General features: G+C 48.4%; 1 protein-coding gene across 1 annotated transcript in view; it reads left to right on the top strand.

The window, feature by feature from the left end:
- Positions 1-14,945, top strand: part of LOC138567879 (general transcription factor II-I repeat domain-containing protein 2A-like) — a 62,342-nt gene that overhangs the window by 37,653 nt on the left and 9,744 nt on the right. The window contains exons 2-3 of the mRNA XM_069646373.1: positions 5,476-5,610; positions 8,959-9,059. Of these exons, the coding sequence (XP_069502474.1) occupies positions 5,476-5,610; positions 8,959-9,059 (236 nt within the window). The remainder of the gene's footprint in view (positions 1-5,475; positions 5,611-8,958; positions 9,060-14,945) is intronic.

Below are 14,945 nucleotides of genomic sequence, written 5' to 3'. Positions count from 1 at the left end.
TCACTTTATGGGCATAATAATTATCTGGCGGACTTGGGCTCTTGGCTGGGAGATTGGTTAAGGAGTTGGAGGTAAAGAGAACTGGTGGGGGGGGCAGAAAGAACACCTCTGTGGAGGGTTTTTCTGGTGCCGGGGGCATGGGCCCTTTAGATGTGGGGGGAGGGAAGCACAATGGGGGAATGGCACGGGAAAGGATGGGGTAGTGCTGTTTGCACAAGCGGGCCACCCCGGGGGAACAGGTATTGAGCCTGGAGGGGCATGGCCCCGGGGAGAAAGCGAGATGCCTGGAAAAGGGGTAAGGAGACGGTAAGGTCCAAGGGATAGTTAGGGAGGAAGTGGCTTTAATTAATTATTTAATTGTTGGGGGGGGGAAGGAAAATATTTATTTATTTAATTGGTTGTTTAAAATAGTTCTTTAGTCTGCAAGGCCATGGAGCCAGGTAAGTGTTTAATTGTAAGCTTTGGCCTGTTACATTAAAGCAACCTTTTCCACTTTTAAATGAGTCTGGGTTTTTGTGCAGTAAGCCAAAACATTGCCCCGCGGCTCCTGCCGCATGGATACCGTGAGCGGCTGTCTGCTGCGTGAAGGAGGGGTGGGTCTGCGCCTCCCCATCCCATCGTCGTGGGGAAGAAGAGATGCCGTGGCTGCAGCCATGGGAGGTGGAGCTGCTGCCCCTCCCTCCCGCGTGGAGCGAGATTGCCCTGTGGCGTCGGCCGCAACGGTGACGGGAGAGGCGCTAGCTCAGGTAGCTGCTGCCTCTCTCGCCCCAATGAGGGGGGAGGAATGCTAAGGCGGTGTCGGCCGCAACAAAGATGTGCAAGCTGGTGGCCTAAGCCGCAACAGGATGCCCGGCGGCCCCCAGCTGCAATGAAGGGGAGCTGCCCCACCCCCACCGGAGCAGCTATACATGCGGAATCTGCCACGAGGGGATGGGCTACCATCCCCTAGGAGGAGGACTGCCAGGTGGCATTGGCCGCAGATGTGGGGAGGTGGAGCCCCGCTCCCCCCCACACGAGGTGGGCCCAACACCACCTGGGCCCAACACCACCTGGGCCCGCAAGGACCGAAATGTGCTCCGGAGCGAAAGAAAAAAATAAAATAAACGCTAAATGGAATAGATGCCCGTGACAGCCCATCAAGAACATGGGCCTGCTGCGGCAGGAAAAAAAAAGGGAACTGAATGGAGTGTGTTCTAGTTTTCCAGCCACCCAGCTGAGCTGCAAGCACCTATCGAAGCAGGGTTGGGCATCAAGTCCCTGCAGCGTGTCCTCCATCTGCCACCATCAGGGGGCGCTGCCTTTGTCAAATGGGGAGCAGAAGGATGACCAGGCTGGCTGCAAAGTGAAGATGACTGGGCTCAAGGATGAATGGCGGCTATAGCCCCAGAAGGAGGGGCGGAGTGGTGTTACCACCGGGCCTGCTGAAAAATAAATGAAAGTGGGCAGTGAAGCTGGCAGTGCCCGAAAGAAGGAGGCAGCGACACTGGCACGTCATGTCAGCCCACCAGCATCAATCAGGCGAGGCTGGGGGTGTTCCAGCACCAGGACAAGGAAGATCACAAGGGGAAGCTCTGCCAGCCCATCAGGAGGGACCAGCACAAACAGGACTCTATGGGCCTCATCACGATTTGGGTGGTAACGCCAGCGCTATTAGCCCTACCGCCAAACCCACCGGCGCTATTAGCGCCGGATCACGGGTTTGGCGGAAGGGGAAATCCCCATTCCCCACTGAGCCCATTCGGGAATGCCCCATTCCCCATTGGGCTCAATGGGGAAATTTCACACTCTTACTGCCGGCGGATTTCCTGCCGGCGGTAAGAGAGCGAAATTTTGGCGGATTTCCCACCAGCTAAGAGCTGGGGGAAATCAGCCAAAGCTGTGATTTGGTGGACGCTTAACTGCAGCGGTAATAGCGCTACCACTGCATTTAAGGGTTACCTCCAAACTCGTGATGAGGCCCTATGTCAGGAGAGGGCTGCATTGCTGGCCCAGCAACAGGGTAGAGGCTCCCCAAGGAGCACTCGTGCGCCCTCAGTGAAGGACCATCTAGCGGGATATCAGTGTCCTCCCTGCGGCAAGAGCGGACTCCAGCCAGGCGCAACATCAGGCCCGCACCAGTGCACCAAACAGGCAGTCACCACCTCCGAGCGATCGTGAAAGTTGGGTTGGCCGGTCATCAGAACACTGGCGTCCTTCAACAGTCTGTACCCCCACCCCCCTGCTGAAGGGCTAGGCCGATGTGGCCAGGGGTTCCCTCAGGTGCGGCTTTACTGGCCCGGGGACTCCGAACTGTCCGGCAGAGAGATCATGAACAGTGAAACTGGCATCCTGCGAATCTGCGAGTGATGAGTGGACCCAGAATCATGAGCATTAAGTCTGGGAGCCCGCAGACCGGAGCAGGCTCAGCCAAAGTACTATGTGTAAATGTGTTCCTGCAGTGGTGGGGTTTGTTTTGTAGTGATGGGGTGCCAAGGGGGGGGGGGCGGCGGGGGAGCGGCGGGGGAGCGTGGTGGTACAAGATCCACCCACTCAGAATAATAAAGTGTGTATCTGTATGTGTAGTTTCAATGGGTCACCAGTAGCCCACCAACCCTGGACATCACCCTGATGTAGCCTGGGCCCCTGAGTGGGTGACTAGAAGTTGGAGGTATAGTCCCAGTAGTTTTGTATATAGTGTGGGGTGATGTTGACTTTGTTCGTTGTTATGAAAAAGGAGGAGTGCTGTCGGATGCAAGTTGCCCACGTCGTGTAGCCGAAGAGTTCTTCCTCCTGATGGAACCCTCTGGCTCCAGGAATAGACAGCCAGAGCGATCAATCAGAGGAAAGAAAGGATGCCAGATGAGACACAGACGACCCAGATGAAGACACGTGCCGCATGAGTTGTTATCGGTGAAGTCAGGGTGGTACGAGTGGCCGAGGACAGGCGTTGGATCTGCAAGTGAGGGGTTAACACAAGACAGAAAGTATAACCAACCGCCTTTCTGACCAGACCCCAACACAACAGTTTAAGAAGGCAATACGTGTTGATCAAATTCCAATAACAATCCCCTTCCCATGCGAGACTATGGCTTACCGTGTTATTATCCTGATCAACGCCGGGGAAAGTCAGGTGGAAAAAAGGAAGGGAAGCAAATCCGAAGTCCACAATCCAGAATCCAAGAAAAGTCCAACCACCTATCCCGCCGGCACGAGGACGCCTAATACACACTTAAGTGTACTCCAAGTATCAAGTTTGAACAATCCAAAAAGTTCGAGTTCCAAAGTTCAAAAATCCAGAAAGTTCGAAAAGTTCCAAAATCACCCAGACGCAATCCAGGTGCGTGAGGATCCAGAAGACAAACGAAGAGTAACCAAAACAAATGGGCGAAGGCAAAGATGTCCGTGAGCAGTCCGAGGTCGAAGCACGATGCAGGCAGCAAACAAGAACAAGGTAGTCCAGAATCAAAGCCAGGTAACGGTCCGGGTCGAGGAAACGAGGCAATCGGGAACACAGGAGGGAAGGGGGAGGAAGGGTACTGCAACAGGGGTTCAAGGGAACAGGATACAATGCACAAGGTACGAAGCGCCACCAATTCTCAATCAGAAGCACCGATACGAAGTGAAGGCGGTGCCTAAAAAGGAGAGGTCACATGACAGCGTTCCGCGGCTTCCAGCGTCGGCCGTAGGAAACGCTGAGAGGACGCCAGCGTTGCCATGCCAACTTCCAGGCACCTGGTTGCAGCGTTCTTAAAGGGCTATGCAGCCGTTTCCTGTACATGACAAGTGCTGCATTTCACCCCTCCTGGGAGCATGGTAGCTCCCAAGATGTTGTAATGGATCACGTGGCAGTAGCCACGTGACCAACTTAATAAAAGACACGAGCCGTTTCCGGCTCGCCAGTCCCACAAAGAGCTGACTCCGGTGTCTTCATTGTTGCACCATGCTGGTGCTGCACCGCGTGCGTCAGGCCCAATGGAGGGGCCTTGCACCGGGACGGTGCCCCTGATTGGCAACGCCATCCCACCTTCAGGTATTGGCCGTGTGAGCATGGCTGCATGGGCAACTCCGGCCTGGGTGCTCCCAGAGCCAGGGCTGCCGTGTGCTGGGTGACCCCAGCCACATGGGTTGCTCCGGTGCTCCGGAGCGAGTGCGCTGATCCCCCCCCCTCCGATGTCTACTCCGTGACCGCAGCACAGAGGATCAGTGTCGGGTGCTCCCGGCACTCACAGGGGCCCGCCCGGTTATCTGGACGGGGCCCCCTAACAAGGAGAATGGGAGTTATTTCTACCAGATGGCAGCCCTTCTGACATAAAACATAAAAGGAACGGCCGAGGACACCACCTGACATACCATAGCCGATCTAGCGGCAGACCCTCCCTGTGGCACCTTCAGCTTCCTGCAGCTACCAATATTCCACATCCAATGGAGTGTATCCTCAGTTGGTCCATGCTGACCTATGTCAGTGGGCCATTTCAACAACTGTTTTGGCACCAGAAGGGCGACGCGTTCCGCGCTATGAAGCCTGGTAGGCAAAGATGTGCATGAGTTGTTCCTGTCTTTACTGAACATCAGCGATGCCAATGAATATGAGGCAGCAGATCGAGGTGACCTGGGGCTGTACTCTAGGTGTAATGATGCACCCTGCTTTCAGGAAGGGTACAGTTACACACTGGCTCTCCTCCTTGGGCCCCTCTAGAGACCCCTAACAGGTTGCAAGTGTGACTCCACTGTCAAGGAGAGCAAATAGAAGAAACCTCCCTCCAACCAGACCCAAAAGCAGTGGCAAGGGAATTCAATTCCTTTCCCTTTAAGGGAGCAAAGTTACTACATTTTAAATCCTTTGAATGATCTGATACATTTATCTCTCCGGCAAAGCTGCCAAAGGAAGTATTGTTACAAGTTTGCAGGGCTTGCATGGTTCGTGGAATACCCACAAAGGCCTTTTTGGACTTTGTAAACAGAAAGAAACAAACAATGCCTCTATGGGAAGGATGAAAACAAATAGGCATTGTTCGCCTGCTCTGGCAAGTGTCACAGGAGTTGCATTGTTCAAGCTCACTGCGAGAAGTACATGCTAACACACAAAAGCCCTTTGCGAGGCTTACTAGAGGGTTTCTCGAACGGGCGGACAGCAGGAAGATGTTGGGTGAAGCAGGCAATGGAAAGAAGGCTTCCGGGTAAGAGAAGGAAGACCTCACACATATCCAGCCCAATTTACAAAAACAAAATGGTGGCAGGGTTTAAAGTAAGGTTGTGCCTGCATCTGTCCGAACCACATGACCTTAGCCACATAGCCCAACCCCTTGCTATAGCGAAGGGTCTCTCAGAGCTGTTGTTTTACAGGAACCAGAGTGCACACCTGCATCAGTTAGTCTTAAACAAACCCCCTCGAGAGGGAAAAAATAAAATGGAAAAATAATAAAAGAACCATAAAAAATATTACAGATCAATAGATCGGCCTGAGTTTCCACATGCGTGAACAACTTATTTCTTCAGGCACCACCCAAGAGAAGGAGACAGTGACCTTTAAAAAGCAGTCATCCCAGTCAGTCAGTGTCAAGTTGTGGGAGAGCTGGGAGGAGGAGAGCTGCAGCCCCTCTGGAAACCCCTGTCCAAGAGACCCCATGCAAGGTGAGTCTAATGGTGGAGACCAGGAAGAGATATTGGTGTGTGGTCAGAAAGGGACAAACGTGTTGTACTGAGGAGGGTGGAGTTATCCTGGCAAAATAACTGTGGTGTGTGAGAAACCTGAGGGTATACTCACAGCTACTCCCCCTGGATACTCTGTTCAGGTGGCCAGGGAAAGGCCATCACTCTTGGAGCCTGACCCTGGGGGTGGAGTTGCGAGGGAGGATCACCTGGGTGGAGGGTTCTCAGAAATTGCCAGTGAGGCACCCATAGACGAGACATGATATCCCCCTTTCCTTATTGTTGACCAACCTAATCCTCCCCTGGGGTATTGCAAAACCTCCACTTTCATTTCCCCACGTTTTACACTTGAAAGTACTGGGACGAGGAACACTTGAAAGTACTGGGACGAGGAAGAGGAGACTAAGAGTAATGAACACTACACCTACATTTCACCACTCTGGTACTGGGATGAGGAAGATGCCTGCAGAGTATGGTGAGTGTCAGGCATGTCCCCTTAATCATAGTCAGGCAAACGTACTTAAGGGTTCACACTTGCAACCTGTTAGGGAGTTGCAGGTGTTTAAAATGAGAGCCAGGGAACTGCTTTGAGGAAGAAAGAGAAGAGGAGAGGAGAGGCAGGGAGGCCTGTGGAAGAAAAATCAGCAAGGGACCCTTTCCAGGAGGAGGAAGCCATGGTGGGACCAGTGGAGGAGCCAGGACGCCCACCAGCAGCCCAACGAGGGAGCCTCCATGTTGTGGAACTTTGCAGGAGGAAGGAGGACGCCATCCACATCCTCGCAGAGGCAGCAAAGCTACCAGCTTGTGAAAGGTGGGCCCTGGTATGCGAGCAGGGCTCGCAGCCGCTGGTCTGCTGACCTACATGGAAGAAAGAAGCAGCGGGAGCTGTTCGGGCACGACTCCAAGTACTGGTGAGTGTGGAGGAGAGACACCTGAGACAGGGGGACAAGGGCTGCTAGTGGGGAATGAATGAATTCCATTTACCAAACTGCACAGGCAGTTGAATATAAGCACAATGGGCCTCATTACGACCCGGGCGGTAAGGGATTACCGGTACCGGTAAGGGCACTGGTGCCGGTAATCCCTTACTGCCCTATTCCAAGGTCCCTTTGCGGGTCCTCCTTTAACGCCTGGTTTTATCAGGCGTTAAGGACAGGACCCGCAAAGGGACTTTGGAGCTAATAACGGTACCGCAATTAGCGCCTTCCCCATTCCCATTGAGCCCTATGGGGGCTCAAATGGGAATGGGGAAGGGCCATGGTAAATGGGGAATTACCGCCCCCGCCAACCTTGGAATGGGGCGGTAATTGCTCCATTCACCATGACGGAATCGGTAAGGTTTTGGAGGCAACCATGGCGCAAATAGCACCATGATTACCGCCTGGGTCATAATGAGGCCCAATGAATACTTATTGAATACTGAACTGAATAACAACTGGAAATTAAACCATGCTGGGTGCATATTGAATACTGAATTTAAGAAAACCTTAAACAATGCACGTTTATTGAATATCGAACTGAAAAACATATTGAGTGCATATTTAAACATCAAAGTGGAGAAAAACTTGAATTGAAATATAACAAATGCACATTAAATATCAAACTGGATGAAAGTGTAGAGGAGGAGCCAGGTACCCCCACCTCAACTGTTTTGCCCATATTACCTATATGTTGGGAATCAGTGTTAAAACCGTGCAGTACCTTTAAGAATACCGATACCTAAGAGAATTCTATAAACAAGATTCCCATTGAGGAAACCCAACCTGCATTTGTTTAAATGAGATTCCTGAAGAAGCAGAGCAAATAAACAGCAGAGATTAATGGTGATGTCCCACAGAGTCGAGCTGACTTACATAAAGGATGTAGAGACATGAGATAATGAAGATAGTCTATAAGGCATAAAGAAAGTATTGAGGATAAGTGACATCTTGGGATCAAGGTGAAGAAGCTTATGCCACAGAACTAATAAAGACATCAAGCTATTTTACACGTGTAAAGATGCAGCAGAAACGCAAGCAGACAAAGTAATCTTGAGGCTAGCTTTATAGTGAATAGATTGCGGCAAGCGCCAATATATACATGTATGTAAATTAACAAGTAAAGGATGGATGTTTCCGATACGCATTATAGCAGTGCTGGACTTTAGCAAGAACACCTCCATTTTAGTGTGTCGCAGTTAAAAAACCACCTTCTGAGATTCAAGCAAGTTGGATGAGCCAAAGAAGCCAAGGTTTTATCAGACTGGAGCAAACTGACATTGGATACAAATCGTGTGAAAGAAAAGAGCTCCTGTTCAGAAGGCACAAACAAAACAAAGAAGACATCAGAGGTCTATCAAAAAATAGTATTTTAAAGACACTAGAAGCTTGATTTCATGGTCTCCAGTCACGTGGAAGGACGAAGTTGGATGAAGAAAATGCTCACACCAAAGCACGAGGGCCGAGCGTGCCTTCACTCCTTGAATTTCGCAGAGCTAAAAACACTCTCAAGGCTGAGCTTCAAAGCCTAATTGACAGTAGACCACTGAGGTGATGATGGATTGATATGCTAATTGGTGGGAAGCTATGGTTAAAACGAGCTCATAGCACCTGGATGGCCAGCGTGCGTGCTGCTAGACGTAGGTGGAAAAGTGCTGACAAAGGTTAGAGTGCCAACCAATTGTAGGGGACCGCGTAATTATGGGTCCTATAGCTTGTGTAACGTTGGGACGTTGTACATTTAGTGACGTTCATAGTGGTCATTTTTAGTGGAAGGCTTAGTTGCCCCACCCAATGTTAAGTAACCAATCACACAGTTTCACTTTTTTAGACTAGTATGGATCATATACTTAGATGATCAGTAAGAGCCTATCACCCATACTCATAAGTTTTTGTAGTTTGCCACGTAGGATGACGTTTGTGACACATAGGTTAACGTCACTTATGACAAGTTTTGAGTATATAATCTCAGTTTTTTAAGAAATGTGTTGAGTAAGAGGATCGAGCAAGTTCGTTGATGTTCGTTGTACTCCCTGTTTTAGATAATTGACATTAAAGTAGTTATCCTTTTGCCAACTACCTGAGTCGTTTTGATTATTGACGTATGAATAAAATCTGCATCCTCATCCATCTCCAGGGTAATTGCTACTCATCTTAAAGGGCTGGGTAATCCAGTTCACGTGGTAGCAGAGAGGATGGTTCAGACCCATCGACACAATAAACGTTGAGGTTCCGGAAAGATCACACAACCTCTGCCTTTTGGCTGAAAGGACGTTTAAGCTCCCCGTAGAAAGTGGTTAGTTTAATTACCAGGCTGGCAAGCACGGTGTGACAGGTCCCCTGGTTTCCACAGAATCCCCTCCCACGGTCTACAGGAAGCTGATTGGACATAAATTTGAAGAGGTGGTGAAAGAGGTGTACGATCCTGAGAGCCGGAAGACAAACATGCGAATGGTGAGTAAAAACTGAGAGAGCTGGCAAAACGTATGGGTGATGAGTGAAGAAAAGAAGTAAAAGTGAGCAACGGAGGGAGACTAGGTAAACATAACTTGAGAATAAGAGTGTTATTGAATAGACATTGACTTGAGTGAGGCCAAGCAATATAGGTATCATGAGGAGAGACCATGATAATAGAGTACGCCCATGCCTGCGTTTTAAATAACGTAACAGAAGAAATCTGAACCTAGAGTCCCGTAGCGGATGACGTCGAAAACAGATTTGATTAAAGACAAATCTAAAGAGGTTGGGTAAGACAGGTCTTAGAGAAGACTGTAGAGAAGAATATATGTGACCGGTCGAGTATGTCTGTTTGTCTGTTTGTTTTATGTGATTATGAAAATGATGACATCATAAACGAAACAAATTGATGGCAAAAGGAGAAGCACAAAGCTGAGAAAACTAATTGATTGTTTTAAAATTGAAGTCGATGGTGTTTTTTAGCAAGATTAAAGTAAAACACGTTATTTAAAAGGATTGGAGCCTGCGACCAGTGTTGCACGCTCATATTGTGTTGTTTTTCTGAAACATACCTTTTTCAAAATATGTGATAAAAGCAAACAAATGTTAGATGTCAAAAAGTGACGAGATAAGAATGGAGGATATTACTCCACTTGTGCACCTCTGCAAGCAGTTGCCGAAACATGCCCCTAAGCTGAGACAGTATAGCACGGAATGGGTTAAAGGAACCGCAGACAAAATGTTAATGCCGTGGCCACAAGGAGGGTCACTATCGAAGTTCTGCAGCATGTGATGACATATTTGCATGCAACATTTACAGGGAAGAAGCTAGACAAGCAACCAGCAAGCTTAGAGCTTTGGAAAATGTACCAGGAGGAACGAGATGCGCCGCCTCCTGTAGATTGGCTACTCAATGTATGCAAAGAGGGGGGTGAGGAGCCCTCTTCTGCCCCCCTCCCCGTCTGAAATGGAAGACCAGAATAAGAAAGACGATGGGTTATATCCATTGAGGGAGCTCAAAGCAGTAGCAGGGTATTGTCACGGCCATAGCCCCTGGCCTGAGGACTCAGGGCCTCTGGGCCTCGCCACAGTGTTCCCGCAATGCCCCAAGGGCCCAATCATGCTCTTCTCGGCCCTCCTGGAGCCAGGCTCATATGGCAGATGGAGTTCCCATTGGGCAATGGACCAACATGGCTGCCCCCACAAGATTCCGTTCGGAACTGAACCATGTAGTCTAGCATCTAGGGCGTAGTCCGCAATGGAGGCACCTGGGATACCTGTAAGCTATTTAAGCCACGCCCAAGCTGAAGCACGCACTTCGCGTTGTTCTGCACTCCCAGCGTCACATTCACCGAGATCTGCTCGCAGCATTCCAGGCCTGCATCTGGGGAGAGAAGAAGAACACCATTATTCTTCCTTACCTGTTCAGCAATCCAGCTCCTCGATTGCTTCGGAGTCTACTCTGGAACCTGTCCTCACCAGCAAGCAACAGCCTAGTGAGTGAGAGAGAAGGGGACAATTTAGTAAACGTTCGTCTTCCAATCCCAACACCTTTCAGACTTGCGCTTACCTACCAAAGCGCTCCTGGTATTCGACAGCGGTCCGGCCATCTTCCACTCTACGTTTCACTTCCATCTGACCGCTTCCTCCAGGAACTTCTCGGCGACCTGCAAGGGGAGAACAGCACAGGTTAGCCAAATTCCGAAGACGCTCATAGCGCCGCGCTTCGCACATTCACTTACCTTCTCGAGCATCGCCCTCTCCATCAGCTCAACGTCTTCATCATCCCTTCTGAACCTACGAGAAAAGGAGGAGATTAACAGGGCAACTACTAATACGGACACACACTCTTTAAGAACTATAGATTTACCTCAAGAGCGTAGTCGCAGCAGGACTGGAATCTCGGGCCCACGCCAGTGAAGTAACTTGGCTGTAAGGTGCCCAGCCACGACGCGCCCCTGCACAGAACAGCAGGACGGAGAGCGCATCTTATCGAGATACAAGGTGAGGAAGACTCTAAGGCGGTTGCAGTGGGGAACTTGGTAGGTGGGCCCCAAGAGAAGGAGATTGTGGCTAAAACAGAACTCCTGTCTTCTAGAATAGACCCACGGCAGAACGAGTCCCCGGGGAAGGTGAGCCCGATTCAGAAGCGATCCAGTCAAGTTGGGTGGCATCTCTATGGATACAAGGTGAGCGTTAAGGTATAGCAACCCGGCATATGAGCAGTTTCGAGGGTCCGGAGAAAAATATTGAGAGAGATGTAATCTCTAAGGTCCTGAGGGACAAGGAGAGATGTGATAAAGAGAGAAGTGATCGAGCAAGCACATCTCTAGATATAGGAAGTGAAATAAAGAGATGGAAAGGAGAAAGAGATAAAATTGACGAGTTAGCACTTCTACAGAACAAATTAATGGGTGGTCAGATTTTGCTCAAACTTGATGGTAAAAGCATGGAGGATGTAAGGCAAAGGGAAGATCAAGATGAGCAAGACAAAAAGGATAAAGAGAGGGAGGAACGATTGAAAGATGAAGGAGTGAAAAGGAAGGATAGACGGAGACGGGAGAAGTTATACCATGATGAGCAATTAAAGGAACAAGAGAGAGTAGAGGAGCAAAGAAAGCGCAATCGATGAGCATGGAAGGCTAGAAAGAAAACAATAGAAGAGGAGGAACAAAAGCTGAGGGATAAGAGAATACAAAGACGAAAGGATGAGGAGATACAAAAGGCAAACGAGATAAGAGATGCGAAGAAGAAAGAGGAAGAAGGGGTGAGAGAGGAAGCAAGGAAACAAAGAAAATTTGATGATGATATAGAACGTAAAAGAAGGCAGAGAGCACGTGATCTTGATTGCCTGGAGAAGGAAGTAAGGAATCCTGATCCAGAAGTAGCATGGGAAGACATAGAGGAGTTCATCATAGAATATGAGTCATTACCAGGCCTGTCTAGATCAAATCAGAGGACAGGTTTGACTTTAGGAGCATTGGGGAAGCGATAGATAAAGTATACCATGAAATGAGAGTCCAGAAAGAATTAAAGGGGAAGGGAAAAAATTATCGACTTGAGAGTATACAGTTGTACAAAACAAAGGGAACCTAATGTAGTGCGAAATACAAGGAGCTGTCTTTAGATAGACTGACTCTAAATAGAGATGAAGAAGAGAGAAGTTATACGAGTTGGGCACAGAAAATGTCAGACGAAGACAGAGACACCTTCTGTGGGGAAGAGAGAGGTGATGCATATGGTCCTGAGGGATGTTTTTCAATGGATAAAGAAGTACAATGGTCGGATTTAAACACACCTATACCTAGGGCATCAGAACCAGTGACACAATTAGACCGACCTAAAGGGCAAATCCATGGTGAGAGGGGGGAATCACCACCATATGTGAGCAGATTAAGATCACTGCTGGGAAGAAGGCGGTGCGGGAATGTTGTCCCTGGACAGACAAATTATGAGAAATGAGAACGAGTTTGGGGCTTCACAGTTTCCATTGCTAGAGAAAGGGGGGGCACACCACAGTATATACCGTGGCCCCAGATGGAAAAAGATAATTTAAGGTGTAAACTCCTGAGTTTAACTTCTGGCACTGGGAAATGGATGCATGAGTTAAAAAAGATGACAGGAGGAAATACATTGGCTATAGGAGACATTAAGGGTCGCCTAATCGCCATTCTTGGAGAAAGAGCTGATGACGTTTGGTCAAGAGCAGGATATGCTGGTATTACTACAGTTAACACTGCTCATGATGGAGCACTGTTTAATAACTGCAGGGCGGCAGTCTGGAAAGCGCTTAGAATACTATATCCGGACACGTCCGATATGGGAGCTATAATGACGAAAAAGATGCAAGAAGGGGATGATCCGCTTGTTTACATTCAACATTTCCAAGAGCAGTGGACCTTGGAGACACATATTATGCCAAGGGCTACCAGACCCAGTACAGAAGCAGCTCAAGAAGTTAGTGGGTATGGAAGCAAAACCGTGGTTGGAAATTCAGCTGACCAGTGCATATTATTGCAGACTCTTGCCGGAAAAGAATCACAAAAAAGATGATGCTAGGAAAGACAAAGATGCAAAGCTAGTATAGAAAGAATTGTCCAAGTATGCCATTGAAGGGGCAATGCTGACTAGCGTAGACAGATTGAATTCACAGCAGACAGTGAATATGCCGCAGATGAATAAACAAAGGCAGTTTGATCAAGACAATAATGGATTTGCTCCACGGGGAAGGGGGCGATTTCGAGGAAGAGGCTGGCAGAACAATCAAGGGAATTGGCAGAATAATCAGGAAAACTTCCAGAATAATCAGGGTGGGTTTCAAAATATACAGAATGACAATCAAAATATGCAGGATGGGCAGATTAGGAGACCTCCTCCTATAAGTTGGGCATGTGGGATGACAGGGCTTTTTGCTCGCTTGTCTAGAAGTCAAGGGTTCATGCAAAATTGTGAATTTTCAAGAGGGGGGACTTCAAACCCGCCTGCGTATTCACAGCAGAATGGAGATTGGTTTGCTCAGAATCAAACGATGTAACAGACACAAGCGCTGAAAGTGCAGCAAGGCTTGCAAACGCAGCAGGTAGCAGTCAATCCGCCACAAGGACAGTCGCAGCAGTCACCTATGCAAATTCAGCATTGCACAAGCACAGGACAGCTAATGACTCCTAGAATAGGGGGTGTCACTGTCGATGGAGGGAATCTTTTTACAGGTACTGGAATGAGACTGTATCTGCAATAGGACATCTCACTGGGAGACCTAAAGTGCTCAATACTATCCATGATGCCGAATCCTCATGAGGAACCAAGGGTAGATGTCAGTATAGGAGGCACATCTTTTTCGTTTTTAATAGACACGGGTGTAACACGCTCATGTATACGAGAGGGGAAGTGTTCAATGTCTGGCAATGTCATGAATACCCAAGGCTTCACAGGAGCTACAAGCAGAGTTCCTTTTACTGAAGAATTACCAGTCTCTATAGGAGAGTGTGACATGTCGGTGCCATTGCTATATTCAATGCAGACGCCTGTCAATATATTGGGTTGAGATTTAATGACAAAGTTGAATATGACAATTTTGTTTACTGATGAAGGCATAGTGTGTTCAACACCAGGAATGCATTATTTAAACGTGAGTGAATTTATTATGGCATTTGCAGGGCAATTGGCCATGTGAGCAACACCTTTAGAACCAGATGTTTTTCATTATGGAATATGCATTCTGTTGACATGGCTACCAGGCCTAGTAGGCAGAACTATGAGAATACCTGATGAAATTTTATTTAGACCAAGAATACCTATGCTTCAAGAAGAGGGACAAGTCTTTCCCGTAGAGCTACAAGCAGCCATAGTGTGAGGAGAAATGGCTTTGTTTGATGGAGTTGACAATGAAGGCAGCCGATGGTGTGCAGTGATTGCCATTGGGGAAGGTTAGAGATTAACTGATGTCACTGATGAGGATATGTTTAGAGATCATCCATCTGATGACAAAGTAGTATTTGAAATGAGCATTACTTATTGGGTGAGAGCAATCAAACGAGAAGTTCCTCAGAAGATGATGATGGCACAAAAGTGTCCTGAGTATTTTGATGAAGACATGGCAAAAGGGCCAGTTTCATTATGGACCACAGGCCCCTCTAACATAGGCCTGTTAAAAGGAGTTGGAGAAGTGAAAATTAAATTGAAACCTGGAGCAATTTTACCTCGAGCACGCCAGTATCCCATGTCTCGAGAGCCAGATGAAGGTATTTTATAAGACATTTTCCACCATGATGGATCATGGTAACTTAGTGACGTCAGAGTCACATTGTAATACAGAAATTTATCCTGTGAAAAAGGGGAATGGGGGTCATGGAGGCTGATTCAAGATCTGAGGCCGATTAACCA

Source organism: Ambystoma mexicanum, chromosome 2p, assembly GCF_040938575.1.
Source record: "Ambystoma mexicanum isolate Mex_15411 chromosome 2p, UKY_AmexF1_1, whole genome shotgun sequence".
In the NCBI taxonomy this organism is placed as follows: domain Eukaryota; kingdom Metazoa; phylum Chordata; class Amphibia; order Caudata; family Ambystomatidae; genus Ambystoma; species Ambystoma mexicanum.
The sequence above is the reverse complement of the archived record's forward strand: the minus strand, read 5'-3'. Positions and strand labels throughout refer to the sequence as shown.